The following is an 18,967-nucleotide window of genomic DNA, read 5'->3' as shown; positions in this document are numbered from 1 at the left end:
GCGCCTGGAGGGCGTCAGGATCGACCCCGACGCGGACCCGGCGCCCCAGCTGCGCGGTCGCCTGCTGCTGGTGAGCGCCGCGGCGCCTCCTCCTCCTGCCTCCGATGTGGACCGGGGCCTCGTGCGTCCAGCTGGCCCTCCTCGAGTGGTCCCCGAGCCCTGCCCCGCCATAACCCCGCACCCAGGCTGCCCCGGGCCCCAGCCCGCAGGTTGCCACACCTCAGATCCACAGTCCCCCCCCACCCCCGACCTAGATGCCCCGTGCGCCCTGCCTAGGCACCGCCTCCGCCTCCTCCTCCCCGTCTTTTCTGCCCAAGGCCCCTCACCCACAGGTGGACACGGTGGATGCCGAGCACGAGATGCCGGGGGAAGGCTGGATTGCAGTGGCCTACGTGGGCAAGGAGCAGGCGGCCCAGTTCCACCAGGAAAACCAGGGCAGCGGCCCCCAGGCCTATCCCAAGGCCCTGGTCCAGCAGGTGCTGGTGGGGACTGCGGAAGAAGAGGGAGCCGGAGAACGGGTGCCAGAGCTTCTGGACCTTATCTGCCAGATGCCCCCCACCCCCCACCCCCACCCTGGGTAGGGGTAGGGACCCTAGTTTGGAGGGTTGTGACCGTACTGTATTGAAGCAGGGAGGTGGGAGGACTGAGGTTGAGGTTGGGCAGATGGACCAGGTCCTGAGGGAATCAGAAAATTCCTGCTGGGGGAGAAGAGGAGGGTCTGGTCTATGGTCGCTGGAAAAGACACAGCACTGTCTGTGCTTCACAGAGCCTGGGGGTGGAGCCGGAGGAAAGGGAGTTTCTGTTCTTGGCTTTTAGGAGTTATTCTAATCTAATTGAAGTGAATTGGCCACTGGTGGGGAGAGAGAAGTGGGGTGGGGGGTGCCAGCCTCTGCTCCTCTGCCATGCAGATGCGAAGGGCCCTCTTTCTGGGAGCCTCTGCCCTGCTGCTCCTCATCCTGAACCACAACGTGGTCCGAGAGGTAAGCTCCAAGTAGGTGGTGGGAGGACAGGCTGGGGACTGGGATCAGGGTCTGCTGACCTCCCTGTCCCCTGACAGCTGGATATATCCCAGCTTCTGCTCAGGCCAGTGATCGTCCTTCATTACTCTTCCAATGTCACCAAGCTGTTGGAAGCATTGCTGCAGTGAGTTGGGGTGTGGGCTCCCTAAGGTGGGGTCTGGGTGTGAGGCTCCCCACCTGGGCTCTGGGGTGTCAGCACCAGGACACTTCCTCTTCGCCTGAAGGCTGTACTCACTACTCACTTGGTCTGAGAACTAGGCCAGAGGACTGCAAGGCGGACGCTGTGGGCAGAGGGGATTGGTCCAGCCAGGAAAGACATCCGACACTTGATTGAGAAGCTAATCTCTGGGCTTCCAGTGGTATCCCTGGCCAACCTTGTGGAAGAAATAGAAGTGTGGACAGAGAGAGAGAGAGAACCCGGGGCCAACGTAGATGGCTGGGGATGGTATGCTGGGATATCCCCAGGAAGACTCCTGAGGGTCCGACTGCTGACCCCCTTGGGTGGCTCTCCCTCCCAGGAGGACTCAAGCCACTGCTGAGATCACCAGCGGAGAGGCCCTGTCAGCCAACATCGAGTGGAAGCTGACCCTATGGACCACCTGTGGTCTCTCCAAAGATGGCTACGGTGGCTGGCAGGACTTGGTGTGCCTGGAAGACAGCCGTGCCCAGGAGCAGGTGAGGGTCGTCACAATGCAGGGGCGAGGAGATAAGGCACCGGTGGCCCCTCACATCCTGGTAGTGGTGGTGGCCACCCCGACCTCAGCAGGTTATCGTGATACCTGGCCAGGGCACCTGCCTCAGTGGCGGCTGCTTCTGTCATACTGGCCCTGCGCAGGAGCCGTCTTCACTCTCGGTTGCCTGCAGAGTGAAGCTCGGACAACTTAGTCTAGTGTCTAGACGTCTCCCAACAGACCGGGAGCTCTCATCCTATTTTGGTGGGCTTCTCTCCCCTGCTTCTTTCTGCCCTACGCTCCTGCCACCCTGGGTCACTTGCTCCCCCCCCCCCCCCCCATCCTGCCGCTGGACAGCCCTTTCCTCTTCCTGGGTGTGTCCTCTCTAGGAGCCTTCATTCAGGACCCATTCTGCTTGTCTGCCCTCAGCGCCAAGTCCCTTCTGCTGCTTATAAGTCACACGCTGCCAGGTGCTTCAAGAGCCCTGGTGATGTAGTGGTTACAGACATGCTAGGCTGCGCTCCATGAGGTTAGCAGTTTAAAACCACCCCCAGCTCTGCAGGAGAAAGACGGGCTTTCTATTCCCGTTAACAGTTCTAAGCTCGGAAACGCAGGGGCAGTTCTACCCTGCCCTACAGGGTTGCTGTGAGTCAGTGTTGTCTGGATGGTAGTGGGTTTGGTTGGTTTGGCCAGGTGCTTCAGAGGGTTCTTAGGACAGCCCCACTGGAGTAAGTTTTGGGGTGACTTTGTGTCCCAACGGCGGGCTGGGTCTTGTCTCTGGATTTTCTACTTCTTGCTGTTAAAGGGGCCCACCAGTGGTCCATGCACACCTTGTGGTGTAATGGTCTTGCATTGGGCTGCTGACCTCAAGGTCAGCTGTTCTAAACCACCAGCTGCTCTGTGGGAGAAAAATGAGGCTGTCTAAGTCTCATACGGTTGCAGTCTCAGAAACCCACAGGGGCAGTTTTATCTTGTCCACTGAGGTCATTATGAGTCAGAATTGACTCGATGGCAGTGAGTTTGGATTTGGTTCGGCATACAACCTCCGGCAGGCACCAGCCAGTTGCTGCCGAGTTGCCCCTAACTCACGGTGACCCCGGTGTGGTAGAGTGGAACCGTGTTCAGAGGGTTTTCACAGCTGTGACCTTTCAGAAGCGAATCACCCGGCCTTTCTTCTGAGTCACCTCTTGGTGGGTCCACATCACCAGCCTTTGGTTAGTAGCTGAGATCCTAGCTGCCTGTGCCTCCCCAAAACCTGGCTCCACACGTCAGTGGTGTGATCTTGGGCTGAGCGTCTAGGTGCTCGGGGTCTGTGGACGAAAACAGGCTGCAGGTGTGGCTGCAGGTCATGTGTGATGCCTTTGGCTCCAGGTGAGCTGGAGCAAACAGGCAGCAGCCACTGCTTTGACCACCTTTCTTGCTGTAAGTGCTTGAAGAAATCGGCCGTCGGTGCATCATTTTGGAGTTCTAGGACCCGGAGGGCTGGGTGCAAAGACTGGAAGATACAAAAAGCCTGTGAGGAAGCTCCATCCAGGTCGTCAGGGGCAAGTAGGGAAGAGGATCTTGAGCATGACTTTGGCGATAGCCTGCACAGCTTTGTGGGGGCAGGGAAGGGCTTGCCCGAAGAGAAATGTGCCCTGTAGGTGAGGGCAGCCCTACAGACTTCTGAGCAGGCAGGCACTTGGTGAGGCACCTGGAGGAGGTGCATCTTGAAAGCGGAGAGTAGGGTGGGGAGGTAGTGGGGGAGCTGGAGCGTGCGTCCCCTTGCCCGGTGGGCCAAGTGCCCACAGGATGGTTGGGGCGGTCATCCCATGGGTGGGTCTGATGCTCGTCTCTGGACCCTGGGAACCCAGAGGAGTTACTCCACCTATATATACTGTAGTTCAGGAAGGTCTGAAGAAGCCACTTCCCCTAGCCTCACCCTCCCTCCTCACCCAGGGGACCTCAAGATGCTCTGAGCCAGGGAGACTCTCAAAGGCGGTCTGGGCCGGCCCCACCCTTGGGCTGCCACCAGCACCTTCTGACCACCCAGGGAATGGAGGGCTGCACTTGATCTAGCCAAAAGGCTGAGAAGCGATGGGAATGGCGTTCTGGAGCAGGCCTGCCTGAACCTGGCCCAGGACGGTGGGCTCAGGGATGGTCGGGAGAGCAGAGGTGCTGGCAGTCTGGCAGTCTGGCAGGGCAGTTCAAGGTGTCTTGGGGCGGGTGGTGACCATAGTAAAGGCTCCAGAGCCCCAAGGGAAAAACAAGGACAGAGTCATCCCACCCCCACTCCTGGAGAAAGAAGTGCAGGACTGAGGGGGCAGCCAGGCTCACAAGCTACCTTGGTATTAGCCCCAAATGTGAACAATGACTTGTTAGCTAGCAGCAGAGAGAGTGTGTGTGTGTGTGTGTGTGTGTGTGGGGGGCTCTTGACATTGAATCATCCCTCAGCCCCTCCTCTCGATGTGTCTACTGGAACTTGAGCACCAGGACTTGCAGAGGGCTTTTAAAGGCAGGCGATTTCTTAGGGCTGCAGACCCTCCACCAGCTCATGCCCCTGCACCCTACCCCACCCCCAGCCACCCACTGTGTGGTGTATATGAAATCAAGGTTGCTATACCCCTCCCCCCTCCAATCCCTGAGACCCACCCAGGGGCCTGGGGCCCACAGGTCTTAAAGGTCCCTCTTAAGTGAGGCACTGAGGCTGCGGCTGTGGGGAGCTCAGCAGACCGGGTCCCATGTACAGGCGTCCCCGGACCACTGGCCAGTACACAGTCAAGTTAGGCGTGAGGGAGCCGGGACGGAGAACCAAGTAGATATACTTCCCAGGGTAAGGGGTGCCCGAGTGCAGAAATCAAGGAGGGTTGCGTGTGGCAGGATGCAGGTGAGGGAAAGGGCAGCCAGGGAACTGAGGAGGTGGACCATGTATGTGTCCAGCGAGGGCCTGTAGGTCCCGAACTGGGGCTCTCCTGAGGGTCGGGCCAGGCTACAGGGTGGGGTGAGGTGTGCGGAGGATTGCCCAGCTAGCATTGTTGCAGTTGGGGTCCCTCATCGGCAGGCTAGATGAGGCAGGGGTACCAGAGAGCTTAGGAGGGTCGTAGGCTGGAGCCAGAGAGTCAGGAGAGATCTAGGACAGAGGTGTGTGGTCCTGGCCAGCGGAGCCTGGAGTTGCCAGAGAGATGCTTCCACACTGGCAGAAAGCCGGGGTTCGTGGCTCAGGAGCATGAAGAGGTGTGTGCAGTGATGAGCATGTAGCCGGAGGCCGGCTTCAGAGTCCTGCAAGCTCCGTGGGAGGCACGGGGATGGCAGACAGGGGGGGGCGGGGGGGGCTGGGAACACACAGGGACGGAGAGGTCTCTGCACCCCCCTGCCTGGTCCTGGGGCTCTGTGCGTGGAAGAGTGTGGGCACCACAGTCCCTGAACCCCGGTCTCCTCCACAGAAGCCCCTGCAACAGCTGTGGAATGCCATCCTGCTGGTGGCCATGCTCCTGTGCACCGGCCTCGTGGTCCAGGCCCAGCGGCAGGCATCTCGGCAGAGCCAGCTTGAGCCTGGAGGCCAGGTGGGAGCCTGGGGGAGCCCCACCCCCGGGGGGGACCCCCTCCCCACCCCCAGCCCTCATGCCAGTGAGCCTGCTTGCTCCTCCCCCACAGGTGGACCTATTCCGCCGGCGTGTTCTACAGAGACTGGCATCCCTCAAGACCCGGCGCTGCCGCCTGGACAGAGCAGACCAGGGGCCCCTGGCACCTGGCCCTGAGACCTGTGCCGTGTGTCTGGACTACTTCTGTCACAAGCAGGTTAGTGCCTCCAGCCCATTCCACAGAGACCCCAACCACCCGAGGCACCCAGCCTGTGGACTGAGCCCAGGGGCCGAGCCAGGCCTCTGGGCCCAGGGTTCCAGCTCAGGTGCAGGGATAGGACGGGCACCTAGACTGGGTTCTGTCCCTGCCCGCAGTGGCTCCGGGTGCTTCCCTGCAAACACGAATTCCACCGCGACTGTGTGGACCCCTGGCTGCTGCTCCAGCAGACCTGCCCACTGTGCAAATTCAACGTGCTGGGTGAGCAGGGGTGGGCACCCTCCGTCAGTGCCCCCAAGCCCCTCCTGACACCGCCTTCCCCACCCTCATTCCTCCCCCACCCCTGCAGGGAACCGTTACTCTGATGATTAGCTGCCCACCTGCACTCTGGCCCTTGGCCTGGGCTCCTGGAATTGGACAGCAGGGCGATGGGACAGCGCCCTCCCAGGGCAGGGGCAGTGTGCCCCTTGTGTCCACGCTGGGCAGGATGCAGGGCTGGAACCAGCTGGTGCAGGACCAGGCTGCTGGGGCCCCTTTTCTGTGGTCCTGGGGATTTCCACGGGTGCTACTCAGCATCCAGGCAGAGGCCTGGGTGAGGCTGAGGCACTCGGGGGTGGAGGGGTGTGTGTGTGGCTCTCTAACCTGTTAGGGCCTCCCTGGCAGCTGAGGTGTTTTTATTTATTGGGGGGTGGGTTGGGGGAAGAGACATTCTAGTCCTAGAGGCACCCTGGCCTGACCACCTTTGGGACTCACCTCAGTTACAGCTATATTGTGGGAGCCCCCTCCGCTACCCCACCCCCCCAGAAGTGGGCCCCACTGTGCACGAGTGCCCCACCCCCACCCCGCCCCCAGGCCTGGCTGGGACCAGAGGCCTTCGAGACTTTCAGTTGGACTTCTCAGCGAGGGCTACATGTGCCAACGGGACCCTGACACCATGGTGCATCTTCCAGGGACATCGGGTTTTTTTAGGGAAGGTTTGGGTTGGGGAAGGTTTAATATGAAATTAAACATGGATATATTTTAACAGAAGATATGAAACGTTTGTGGATTTTTTAAAGATTAAAAAGTCCCCTTGGACTCTATCCCTATGGGAGCTAGAATTCTGCACTGCTGCCCCCTTCGAGCAGCTTTAAAGGGCTTTGCCTCCAGTGGTGCAGGTATGTTTCTGGCTCCGACCCATAAGCATCCAAGTGGACCTGCGGTAAGCGCACTGCAGTCTACTCTGGATGGAAGTAAAGGAAGTCAGATTTTCAAGCAAACTGATGTGTGAGAAACTTTGACTGGAAGGCGGAGCCGGGTAGGGGGTTGGGGGTGGGGAGCATGTGGCTAGGAATGTGGATGGCTTTTGCGCTGGGAGGCTCCAGCTGACAGCCAGCCAACAGGCCTACAGCCACAAGGATGTGAAATCCGCCCAAAGGATTCTTCCCAGGGGCCCTCAGGTGGGTGGGAACGCAGCCTGGTGGCAGATTGCCCCCGACCGGTCCCTGAGCAGAGAACCCGTCACATAGTGCCAAGCTGTGAGCACAGGCAAAGGGGGAGTTCTCTGTCCTACAAGGTCACTGTGGGTCGGACTCATTTGAAGCATGGAGCTTGGATTTTTGGTTTGGCAAGTAGGTGGAGGTCTGAGACAGGAACCGAAAGGCTCTGCACCTGGACTCGGGCACAGCACCATGCCTCCATCCGGAGCCCCACCCTGGGTGGGCGGGCTGGGGCCCAAGCTCCCGCAGGAACTCGGCTCCACTGAAGCAGGGAGGGCAGGCGTGGGCAGTGCCAGCTCCGTGGTGCACACGCCCTCTGGGTCCTTTTCTGTAAATGAGGTGCGGTAGCCTCAGCAGGGAACTGTTCAGCCGGGAGTGCCCTCCCTGAGGAGCCCCCAGCACGGCCTCAGAGCCGGCTCTCACTCAGGTGGGGGCGACTGGAGGCAGAACGGTGGGGCGCTGCAGGCCTGGTGGGGCTGGGTGGGTCCCAAGGGCAGACTGGAGAGAGCCAGGGATGCTGTGGGTTCTGTCTCAGGGCTGGACGAGGCCTTGTCCTGACCTCAGGCCTCCTGGGCAGTGGGGCTAACCTGAATTAGAGAAACCCATCCTCCCACTCTCTGCCTCCTGCAAGTGAGTGAGACAGGGCTGACTTGCGGGATGTGCATTGCCCTCTCCCCAGACCTCAGCAGCCCCCACCCAGGAGGGGAAAGGTAGGACCCTTTCTCCAGTCAGCCAGTGCTATGAGGCAGAGATGGCAGTGAGCAGATGGCCCGGGCTTTATTAGACAGGTGGGTGGCCAGCTATGTGCGCCGTTCCTGGGGCTGGTGGGTGGAGCCGGCCTGGCTCCGGCACGGCGACAGTCTCCTCCTCAGCCTGGCCAAGGCTCGGATGGGGTTCTGGGAGCAGATGGCGGAGTGGGGCACATCCTCCAGGGGGGGCTTGCTGGGCTGGCTGCCGGGCTGCTGAGATGGGGATGCTCGCCGCTGGCCTGGCAGGGTCCTGCCTGCACTGCTCCTTCTGCTGCCCGGTGGGGGGCGCCTGCCCAGGGACCTGCAGGAGGAGCAGACCACCAGTGCCCCATGAGCAGCAAGCCAGGACCTGCCCACTCTGCCTGCCCCCTGCGGCCAAGCCCCACTCACCCTGGGGAGGCTCTGCGGGCCTCGGCTGGGTGGCCTGTTGCTAGGGTTCCTTTGGCAAGAGGGGACCAGAGCTGGTCCTGGGGTATCAGCTGTAAAGAAAGCCCAGGGTGGCTCCCCACTTTTCAGAGGCAGTGTCATAGCTGGAGGTGTGGGGTAGGCAGTGTGAACCTGGGCCCGTGGCCCTTCCCACTGAGGGGCCCCGTTTAGGAAACTTGTAGGCCCGTCCTCAGCCAAGGTGGCCAGTGTTGGAAGGTCCTCATTCCCACGAGGCTCCTGACTGCGCTTGGGATAAAGGTCCAAAGGGCTATGAGATGGACGTGGAGTCGAGGAACTGGACCCACGCCCTCCTCACGCCTCCTGGAAACGGAGGACAGTGACATACAAGCCTGAACCAGCCCGACCCCAAGGCGAGCCCATCGGTGACCGGCGACCCCCCTGGTTCCCAGCATGCAGTGTGTGACTTTACTATACTGAGCCTCTCCAGTTCCCTGGGGACCGGCTGCCCACCTGGAGGCCCCCCTGCTGGGCCACCTCCTGGATTTTGGACAGCATGGCCTGGAGCCGCCCGTTCTCCTCCTGCAGGACCCGGATGCGGATGCTGTTGGCCTGCACCTGCCTCTCCATGTCTTCTGTGACGTTGCCAGAGCCTGTGGGGGGACACTCTGTCTGGGACCTCACCCCACTGGGCCTCTCCTACCAGATGGAGAAGGACCTCAGAGGGAAGATGGGGCAGGGGGCCAAGTCCTTGGACCTCCCATCTGACCCACCACAGCGTCCTGGCCCCTACTTTGGATCTGTGCCTCAAGGGGCTGGTGCAGGTCCGGGAAGGCCACCAGCAGCCGCTCCCGCTCCTTCAGCTCCAGCAGCTCCCGCTCCAGCTCTGAGATGGTCAGTCGCAGGTCCGTTGTTGCCTGCTCCAGGCCCTGCTTCTCCCGCTGGAGGCTCTGCAGCAGCTCCTGGGGCAGCAAGGGGAGGGTCAGGCCTGCGTCCCCGGGGGCAGGCAGCCCCAAACAAACACACACAGCCTGCTGGTTCCCTAGAGGGGACAGCTCCAAACACAGAACCTGGCTCCCTGGAGGATAGACAGACAGACACACAGCCTGGCTCCTGGGAGAAAACAGCCCCAAACACACAGCGTGGCTCTCTGGGGGATGGACAAATATACACACTGCCTGGCTCCTCAGGGGGACCGCCACACACACACACACACACACACACACACACACACACAGCCTGGCTCCCTAGGGAATCGCTCTCCGCCCCATCCATGCGTCCCCACCCTGCTCCCACCTACCTGCTGGGCGAGGAGCTGGCACTGCCCCTGCGCTCCCTCAGTCTGCAGGCTCTGTAGCTGTTCCTCCACCTGGGCCCGCTGGGCCTCGGCCTCGGCCAGGCTGCCCTGCAGCTCCTTACGCTCCTGGTCCAGGCTGTCCAGCTGTTGCAGTAGGGCTCTCTGTTTGGCCTGCAGGGACTAAGCAGGGGTGGGATAGGGGAGGCTGTGTGGCGACAGGTGCTCCAGCCGCTGAGCCTGCTGCCTTGGCCCTGAGTGTGTGCTCTGGGCCCTGCCTCTGTCCTCTCTGTACTTGCAGCTGGGAGCCACTTAGCTCCAAGACCACTGCCTCCAAGAAGCCTTTCTAGATCCTGACAAGCACAAGGGGGCACCTCTCCTGGGGCCCTAGCCTCCCACCATCTGGCAGAAGGCTGTTGGTGACACATCTGCTAACTCATCATGGTCTCGCCTGGCCCTGGTCGCTGTCCAACCACATTCAGCACAGTGCTGGACCTCCAAAAGGGATATAGGGAGTAGGTGCCCTCCCTTGATGGCCTTCCCCATCTCCAGAGCCTCTCTCCTGCAGCCCACGTGGTAGGGGCCCAGCCTCACCTCCTGGTGGCGGACCATGCTGTCAACACGGGCCTTCTCTTTGTCCAGCTCTGTGCTGGCCCAGCGGATCTGCTGGCTGGCCTCGTCCAGCCGCCCTGCCAGAAGCTTCACCTGTCCCTCCAGCTGCTGCACCTGCTTCTCTGCTGTCACCCGGCGCTCAGCCTCACCCTTCAACTGCTGGGCCGTGGCCTCTGCAGGGTTGGGGGATACAAGGGAGAGTCGGACAGGGCTCTCTTGCCTTTGCTCCAGGGTCTGTGAACCCGGCTTAGGAGGCTCGCTATGGGCAGGGGCTGGCACCCCAGTTCGGGCCCTCATCCACCAGTGTGGTCAGCTGTGCTCCTCTTCACCCCACCACGTGGGCCCCCTTTTTGTATTTGTCACATATCTCCAGGGGAGAGAAGTGGGGCTCCTCACCAATGGCCTGCGTGGACGCCTGCTTTTCCTCCAGCTCCCCCTCCAGCATGGCCACCTTTGTCTTGAGGTCACTTGTTTCTATGGCAGCCAAGAGAGAGGCCTTTCAGCAGCTCCTTGGGGCCCAGCTGCCTTGACGCCCCACAGGCTCTACGACAGGGCTCTGGGGTAGTGCCTGGAGAGCTTGGCCCTTGTCCAGCCGGCTGGGCTCTCTACTCCTCTCTGGGTCTCAGTGTCCTCGTGGACAGGGACAGGGAGGCTCGGAGAAGGCTGGGACCTGCCCAAATCTCCCTGGCCTTGCATTTGTGGATACTGGCTGGCCTCCCAGGCCAGTTGCTATCTCTTTGCCTGATGGCTTTTGCCAACCTGCAGCTGTTCTGCTTGGCTGGAAACACCCAGGGCATTCTCTGACGGGCATGACTGGGGTAAATGGGCAATGCTCGCACCCCTCTGGTGGCATTACTCAGGTGTGTGCTTCCCAGTGGGGCTCAGCTGCCTGGCTTCAGGAACAGTACCTCTGATGCCTGGATGTCTCTCATCCCCACTCCCTAGGCTGGGTGCCTTGTTCTCCCACACTCACAGGGCCAGCTTTGAGAGAGCCCCACCCACCAGGCTTGTGGTAGAGCTTGTGGGCCACTAGAGGGTCCAGCCTCTGGGGCACAGACCTGCAAGCAGCTGCTGTCTGTCGCTCTCCCGCTCAGCCAAGTGCTGTTTGGCCTCCTCGGCCTGCCGCCGTCTCGCCCCCTGTTCCTGCTGCAGCGCCTGCTCCAACTCCCCCAGCTGCTGTCTCAGGCCGTCCTTCTGCCCCTCGGCCTCCTCCAGCTGGGCCCTGAGGGGCCCGACCAGCTGAGTGAGGGCCCCCACGTGCTTACTGAGGCGCAGCAGGTCTTTGTTCTGCTCTGCCACCCACCGGCCCACAGTGGCGGCCGGCAGCGGCCGGAGCCCCATGCTGTCCTGCACTAGCTGCTGGAACTGGCCTAAGGACGAAGGCAGGTTCTGGCTCTGACACAGGCTGATGACCACCTTGCCCACCTCCCGAAGGCTGCCCTGGACGCTGGTACACGCGTCACAGGGCACCAGGGCTGTCTCAACTGTCTGGCAGTGAACACTCCGGGTGCTCTCGGCAGTTCTGGCCGCACGCTCTGGTGGGGCTCTGGCAGGGGCAGTGTCAGACTCTTGGCAGGGCTGGGACAAGCCTGGTGTCGGGGAAGGCGGCTCGATAGGCTTGGCAGTCATAAGTTCAGGGCTCCTGGCTGGCTCGCCCTTGGCCATGGGCTTGGATGTAGGGGTCTCCCCCTGGTTGGTCCTCTGTGACCAGGAAAAGAAAGGGCAGCAGGTGAGGCAGGCAGACGGGGAGGTTACCAGGGCCCTGGGGTTGTCCTCTGAGCAGCCTACTAGCATGATCTGATGCCAGGGTGAACTTGGCTGCCCCTAGGTTCCATACAGTTCTACGGCTGGTACTAGGAAGGCGACAGGGACAGCTGCTGGGTAATGGACCTTTGTGTCAACACAGTGGACCGCAGCTTTGGTTTCCTCCTTTGCTGGGCGGCTCAGTGAGGATGAGAGGACCCTCTACTGGTAGCTCTGAGCTCGGTGAGCACCACCATCTACAGCATTCTTCAGAGAGAGGGATGTCCAGAGGGCCCCGCTGCATACACAGCTGAGCCAGGCATCCCAGGCACATGCCCCAGGCATGCATCCTTAACCCCTGTGCCTGCTGGGTGGTGGGGAGCCAGTGTAGACCTGGGGGCCCAGGGGTACTCTAGGAAGTTTGGGCTAGGTGGCTTGGAGTTAGGGTCAGCGCATAGGGACATGGCCAGAACCCGAAGCAGGTGGGGTGGGAATGGGGCCAACCTACCTGGGGAGCCACCTTTTGGTAGAGCATGCCCACCCTCAGCAGGCTGTTCCAGAAGCGCCGAACTGTGAGCCCCACTGACATGCAAGGGCCGGAGGCCTGGACCGGGGGCAGCATCTGCACTGAGCCAAGGTTCTCCAGGTAGCTAGCACAGCTCTGAAGCAGCAGCAGAAGCCTGCGGGCAGAGATGCTAGCAAAGGCCAGCTGAGGCCAGCACCCCCAGGACCACATGCCCTTGGTTCTTCATTTCCAACTTTTGCATTCTCGGGGACACAGGGAGGCTAAGGAGCCCTAGTAGCCTAGTGGTTGTGTGCTGGGCTGCGATTTGCAAGGCTGGCAGTTTGAAAGCACCAGCAGCTCCATGGGGAAAAGTCAGGGTTTTCGACCCCCATAGAGAGCTATAGTCTCTGAAACTCACAGGGGTGCTTCCACCCTGTCCTATAGGGTGGCTATACTCAATGGCAGTGAATTTGATTTGGTTTTTGCAGAGGCTAACCCAGGGGTTACTTCTTCCAGGAAGACCTCCCTAATGTCCAGGTCCCAACTCAGGGGCCTCTTCTGGGCCTCCTGGTGGCGGCACTTCCATTTGGCTGATTCCCACTAGACCAGGGATCTCTAGGGAACTGATACGAGGCCTGGTATCAGTTGTTCCCTAAGTGCTCAGAGTGCTGGGTGCATGGCTACCCTTTACAGCTGACAGCTGCAGGGTAGGACAGCACCCAGCCCAGAAGCTTCTGCCACAGGATGAGCTACCCTGTGACAGTGGAGATCGTGGACAGAGACAGGTCTCAACCTGAACCTGGAGGTCCAAATGAGAGCCAGGAGGCAGGTAAGGCTTGGGCTCTGTGGGGTGGAAAAGCACCAGGCTAGAAGACAGGGGATCGATCTGCTCAGACAGACAGACCCACACAGAGGAGTGGCGGAGTTTGGGGGCACAGGGAGCCTGGGAGATGACTGTGAGCCCTGAGCCCCCATCAGTCAGTGGGATTATCACAACAGCATCACCTTTTCTGGAGGGGTCTTTTGGGCACATGCCAGTTGGGGCTCTCACCTGTCGATGACCAGCTCCAGCAGCACGGCATGGGACAGCTGTGTGAACTCGGGGTCACCGGGCACATGGTCATAGTGCTCCAGCAGGGCCACCATGTCTAGGTCGCAGGCCACGCGGTCTGGGAACTTCCAGGAGGGGAAGCGCACAGGCCCAGCTCGGGAGAAGACGTCCACGATGGCGCCCTGCAGGTCGGTGAGATCCCTGCGCAGGTTGTCCATGCAGGCCTGGCTGCCCAGCAGATGCGCCATCCTCAGGGCTCCTGGGCAGCCAGGGAAAAGCAGGGTCACCGAGGCCAGGCAGCCACCGCCCGAGAAACTTTCCTAGAGCGCTTATCTGCTGGCCAGCCCGAGGTTCTGCCCCATGTCACATATTCCCCTGATTCCATCACTCTCAAGCACCCCCAGAGCTATGTGGGCAGGCCCCATGCTAAGGCCTGGGCAGATACAGTGGTGAGCCAGAAGGGCCTTCTCCACCAGGGCACACCACCCAATTCAGCTGCTGACAGGAGTTACAGATCCAGCACGGCAGGATGTGCTGGCCACATCAGGCCACTGTCACCGCCCGCCTGGACACCTGCAGCAGCTGACAGCTGGCCCACAGGCCTACATGCTCATCTCAGCAACTCTGGCTGCCAATGTCTTGCTGGCCAACCACCCACTCCGGTTCCTGCTGACTCTAAGGAGTCCACAAACTCCATCCATCACCCCCTCTCTGTGTTAAATGTACCACCCCACCCACCAGCAGCTCTGAGTAGCTCCTTGTTTGTGAACCCTTGCTCATCAGCCCCTTCTGTCTGAAACATGCCTTGCCTCCAATCCCTGGCACCTAGCTCACTCTGCTCAGCCTTCAGGGATCCTGGGCCACCTCCTCCAGGAAGCCTTCCCTGAGTACCCTCCAGACCAACTTGGATCCTCCCTCCGGATTTCCCCCATTCCACATTCTCTGAAGGCATGGCCTCCCCACTCCAGGCCAGCAGGTGCTCAGCCCATCTGTTCCATGGTGGGCTTGCTTGTGGGGACAGCCCAGCCTGGCCCCCTGCCCAGGCTCATTGGCAAGTGAAGGACTGAGGGAGTAAATGAATTAAAGAGTTAAAAAATCCACAAACAAAAACTTAAAATGCATGGACTTTTGGGGGAGGGGGGACTGGTGGGGGAGAGGGAGACAAGTCCTAAAGCATAAGAGGGGAAGAAATGAAGACTCATTGTGTTAGTCTGGGTACTTTAGAGAAGCAAATCCACAGAAACTCATGGATAAGAGAGAGTTTTCTATAAAGGTTAAGTGTGCATCAAGAAAACATCCCAACCCAGTGCTGCCCAAGCCCACAAGTCCAACATTCACCCATTAACCCGTATGTCCAACACCAATCCACAAAGTCCTCCTCCATCTCACAAAACACACACTATGATGCCAACTGCAGGAGGAAAGCCGAGTCAGTGAATGTGTAAGCATCTCAGCGCTGGCAGGGGTCTGGGCCAGCACCCAGGGCTGCTTCGGGGTAGGTTCATGTGGCTTTTCCTTAGGGATGTCTTGCAGGCAGTCAGCCTTGCAAGCTGAAGCAGGGAACTGCTAAGGCAGCTGCACCCTGGTGCGACCATCACAAAGCAAGAGACCTGAGAACTTGAAAGGGAGGATCCCTGAGCCATTTATCCCTCTGCCCTCCAATTAACCCCACGTTTATTGGCCAGGTTGGCACAATACACTAAGTAACTCAACTCATATTGTCTTACTGAATCTTTCTGGTGACAGGGAGCCTGTAGCTTCCCACAGGTGGCCTTGAACAAGTCACTGCATGGCTCTGGTTGTAAACGGAAGGCATGTCCCAGCCAGGCAGGCATGCATCAGCAAGGCCCCTAGGGAAAGCACCCAAGCCATGCTATGATTGTTACTAAAGTGTGAAAACAGCAGCATAGACTGCCCTGGTCTTGGGCCATGATGGGCGCCTACGCATCCCGGATTCCCCTCGCCCACCTGAAGATAGAGACTTGAACGCACTGCCCATGGCCCCTGACTCTGGGAGAGTAGGGACTGGCCCTGCCTTGTCCCCATCGTAGGTCTCATGCTGTAGTGAATATGTCCTCCAGCAGGGCTGGGGACCAGTCAGTTTCCCAGGCAGCACTGGTGGGTGTTGAGTAATGTCCAACCCCAGGCCCTCCCCACCCTGCCAGCAGGGGCTACTTGTCCTTTCTGGAGTTTTCAGCAGCAGAAAGCCCCTCTTGGTGCCACAAGCCCACCTGGGTAATGCAGGGAGTATTTAGGCTAGGGCCCATCTGGCACCCAGCAACTTTTAAGGGACCTCCCTTCCCCAAACACCCTCATCTCAGAAAACAGCACCCCCCCCACCCCCTCAAGTGCCCTTTCCCTCATGCCCACACGCAAGCACCAGACTCAGCCAACCCCCCTATCCAGACCCCACAGGGAGCTTGCTGCTTTAATGGGCACTGGTCCAGACCCGACACCCCCCAGCCCACCTGCTAGCTTCCCTGCGCAGCCCTGCCCATCCACTCGGGTCATGGCTGTCTTATGATTATAACTCAGTCTGTCAACCCTGTTGAGGGCCGTCAGTGGCTTTCCACAGCTCTATAGACTGGACACTTCTTAGGGTGGGGCCTCACAGCGTGTGTGGCTAGCCTCCACCTCTTTGTCTCACCACCCAGAATGCTCCCCACCCTCTGCACTTCCCATGGGGAAGACACTTCCAGAGCATCTAGTGTACCTCCTCAGGAGAGCCTCCTGGGAGGCCATCAGCCATTCTCAGAGCACCCTGTTTTCTCAGCAGACACCTGAACGGGTTGGGCTCAACTACATGGGTGAGGGTGAGAGATGAGGTGCCTGTTCCCACAAAGCTTTGAAAAGCCTCAGAAACCCTCTATAGGGTCGCTACGAGTCGGACACGGCTCAATGGCAGTGTGGTTGCCCGCCTCTCTCCCCTTGGAGTAGTGGACCACATCGTCTGAGTTCACTGCAGTGGGCTCTGGCAGCCTGGGGAGCACCCAGGCTCCTGGAGGGCTGAGCTGGCCTCTCTGGCCTCCCAGAGGACTGGGCCCTGCCCTCACCTCTGTGCAGGTGCTTGCTGTGGAGCGGGAGCTGCAGTGTCTGAGTGTGTCCAGCTCTCCGGCTGACCTGTGGCTTCCTGTCTCCAGAGCAGGGTCTAATTGCCCTGGGTAGCTGTTCTGTCCCTGGGGGTGGATGAAGGTGACAGTGAGTGACAAGACAATCAGACTTCCTGGGAGCGGGGGATGGGCTGCCCAGAGGGGGGCTGCCATTCCAGGCTTGAGGAATGAGATGAGGAAAAGGAAGGGGGGTGGGGAGTGTATGTGTGTGTGGGGGGGGGTGGGGGGGGTGGGGTGACGCAGCTGTGAGCCTGAGCACAAAGTGGTGTTAGCGTCCCCTTTAAGTAGATGAGGAAACCAAGGTTTGGGAAGGTCAGGGGGCAAACCCAGGGTCACTTAGGGAGCTGAGATTCCAAATCCAACACCTGTGCTGGGTGCTGAGAGCAGCACTTCAGAGGAAAGGTTAGGTAAGAGCCACAGAGGAACTCTGAATCTCTCCTAGCTACATTTTAAGAAGTAGAGAGAAACAGGTTAATTCATTTTCATATTAGACTTTATTTAACCCAATGGACCCCAAAGAGTATCATTTCCGCATGGAATCAGTATGGTTATTAAGGACGTGTTCTCCATTCCCTAGTGCGCCAAGTTTCAAAGTCATAATGAGCGTTAGATACTCGCTGCCCATCTCAACTCAGGTCAGCCACCAGTTCTGCTTCACAGCCACACGGGCTGGTGGCTGCCATCCTGGACGACAGGTGTGGAGGATCAGACACTGTGCTCATTTAGTGCGGTGTCCAGAACTGGGGACAGAGGAGGACATACACAGCCCTAGCCTCAAGGACCTACCATCTATACCATCGATGCTGGAGGGTGTCTGTGAGCCCCAGGGTCTCTACCAATATGGATGGGAAAGTCATGCGTGTCTACCCCCAGCAGGCACATACACATAATACTCTACCACGGGCCACATCCTGCTCACGTGCTGACTTGGCTACTGCCTCTTGGATTTTGCAGCCCATAAAATTTTATATCCCCAAGGATTGAGGAAGAAATCAGTAGCAAATAAATAAACAGACGGCAGCATGCTGTTTCCTTCCTGTAATGGGGGCGAAGGCAGGCAGTAAATGAAGACAGTTACAAGCCCCAATAAGGACGAGATGTATTTGGCTGGCAAAACACCTGCAGCTCATGGAGCTTGCTGGTCTACCACACCAGGAAACCTTCACCTGTCCACCTTCCCATCACGATGGCTGCCATCGGGGGCGTCTTAGGTACCAAGCCCATTAGAGTCTGGCTCAGAGAAGTGGCAGCAAGCGAGCAGCAAGGCAATGAACGAGACTACCCATGAGGAAAACATAGTGTTGAAAACAGCCAACACTGTCTTCCGTGGCTTCTTCTGAAAATTGGGATCATGCTAAGAATGCATGGTGATAGAGCCACTTAGGTGTGGAGCACATGAAGTAAAACCTGACACAGGCTTTTTACAAACAGCGTCTCACCCTGGAACTACAGCCCAGCACTGCCCTTTGCATCTGTGACTCGCAAGCCAGCACTGCCATTAGCTTGGGGCCAACTTGACTCTCCAGTTCCCTCAGGCTTAGGGTGTGCTTCCTCCTCCCCTCCCACTCATCCAAGGAGCCCTGCTGGCAGAGTGCGTTACCCTCAAGGGCAGCACCTTGAACCCACCTGTCCCTCCAAGGGAAAAAGATCAGACTTTCTGTTGCTGTAACAATTTAGTCTTGGAAACTCACAAGGGCAGTTCTATTCAGCACTAAAAGGTCACTCTAAATGGGCATCGCCTTGATGGTCATGGCTTGGGCTGGTTTTCATTCAACATTCAAGCCCCTTCCCCTCTCTGAGCCTCAGTTCCCAAGGCCACAGGTAAAAATTACACCTACAATGCTCAGATTCAAAGTCACTGCCATGTAAACATTTGGGAAACTCTAACGCCAGCTCTCAGTCCCTTAACTAGGAGACTGCTAATTGCCTGGATCCCTGGAGGCACTTGAAGGGGCAGAGAGAAGACAAGGGAATAAGGAACCTCCCTAACAGAGGCTGGGCCTGGGTTTGGACTTCCACTGTGCCAATTCTGAACTTCACTGGCCCCATCTATCTGTCCATCGGTCGCTATAAGGGATAAATGATATAATGCATACGAAATGCTGGGCACAGGGGCTGGCGCCGACAACGGTTCAGGAAATCCTGGCTGTCATTCGTCCTCCCCATTAAGAGCAGCAGCGATGACACAAGCCAGCTATAGTTTTATCTGTGATGGAGAACACTAACCCTCACTTTCACGCGAGGAAACGGCAGCCCAGGCACTGCTCAAAAGCCCCGCACCCTGGACTGGGCGGCGGGCAAGGGCGCAGGGATGAGGGGGCCTCCGGGAGGAATTCGATTTGGAAGGGGTGGGGGGTCATAGCAATAGGGAACTGGGGCTTGGAGTATCTTTAGGAGGCGGGGTCTGAGGTGCGGGGAATTGGCCGGTGGAGGAAAGTGGGGGGCCGGGCCCCGGGTGAGTGCTGGGGGCGGGTGGCGGGAGGGTGGGACACCTCACCTGTCTCCAGCTTCGCGACTTCAGCCCCTGGCTCTGGCCGGCACACGGAACTGGCCCCAGCGCGCTCGCAGTTCCCA

At 59.3% G+C, this 18,967-nt stretch overlaps 2 protein-coding genes across 3 annotated transcripts; one reads left to right on the top strand and one right to left on the bottom strand.

The window, feature by feature from the left end:
• Window positions 1–6: 6 nt before the first annotated feature.
• RNF215 (ring finger protein 215) lies at window positions 7–5,931 on the top strand. The gene is made up of 9 exons (XM_004716725.4): window positions 7–70; window positions 333–476; window positions 909–980; window positions 1,058–1,143; window positions 1,538–1,694; window positions 5,113–5,232; window positions 5,324–5,467; window positions 5,626–5,728; window positions 5,817–5,931. The coding sequence occupies exons 2-9, from the start codon at window positions 360–362 to the stop codon at window positions 5,837–5,839; spliced, it is 822 nt and encodes a 273-aa protein (XP_004716782.3). The 5' UTR covers window positions 7–70; window positions 333–359; the 3' UTR covers window positions 5,840–5,931.
• A 1,766-nt stretch (window positions 5,932–7,697) lies between these two features.
• CCDC157 (coiled-coil domain containing 157) lies at window positions 7,698–18,918 on the bottom strand. Of its 2 annotated transcripts, XM_045289608.1 has the most exons (12): window positions 18,891–18,918; window positions 16,337–16,459; window positions 13,284–13,542; window positions 12,236–12,407; window positions 11,043–11,685; window positions 10,381–10,458; window positions 9,967–10,157; window positions 9,379–9,555; window positions 8,872–9,040; window positions 8,592–8,731; window positions 8,085–8,173; window positions 7,698–7,995 (listed from the first exon to the last, which is right to left on the bottom strand). In XM_045289608.1, the coding sequence occupies exons 3-12, from the start codon at window positions 13,529–13,531 to the stop codon at window positions 7,746–7,748; spliced, it is 2,157 nt and encodes a 718-aa protein (XP_045145543.1). In that variant the 5' UTR covers window positions 13,532–13,542; window positions 16,337–16,459; window positions 18,891–18,918; the 3' UTR covers window positions 7,698–7,745. The 2 variants fall into 2 exon arrangements, with proteins under 2 accessions (XP_045145543.1, XP_030741306.2); XM_030885446.2 differs by lacking the exon at window positions 16,337–16,459.
• Between the last annotated feature and the right edge of the window lie 49 nt (window positions 18,919–18,967).

This window comes from Echinops telfairi, unplaced genomic scaffold (assembly GCF_000313985.2).
Source record: "Echinops telfairi isolate 266 unplaced genomic scaffold, ASM31398v2 ScPeMD7_29;HRSCAF=101, whole genome shotgun sequence".
NCBI lineage: Eukaryota > Metazoa > Chordata > Mammalia > Afrosoricida > Tenrecidae > Echinops > Echinops telfairi.
Note: the sequence above shows the minus strand (reverse complement) of the source record. Positions and strands in the feature narration are given on the sequence as shown.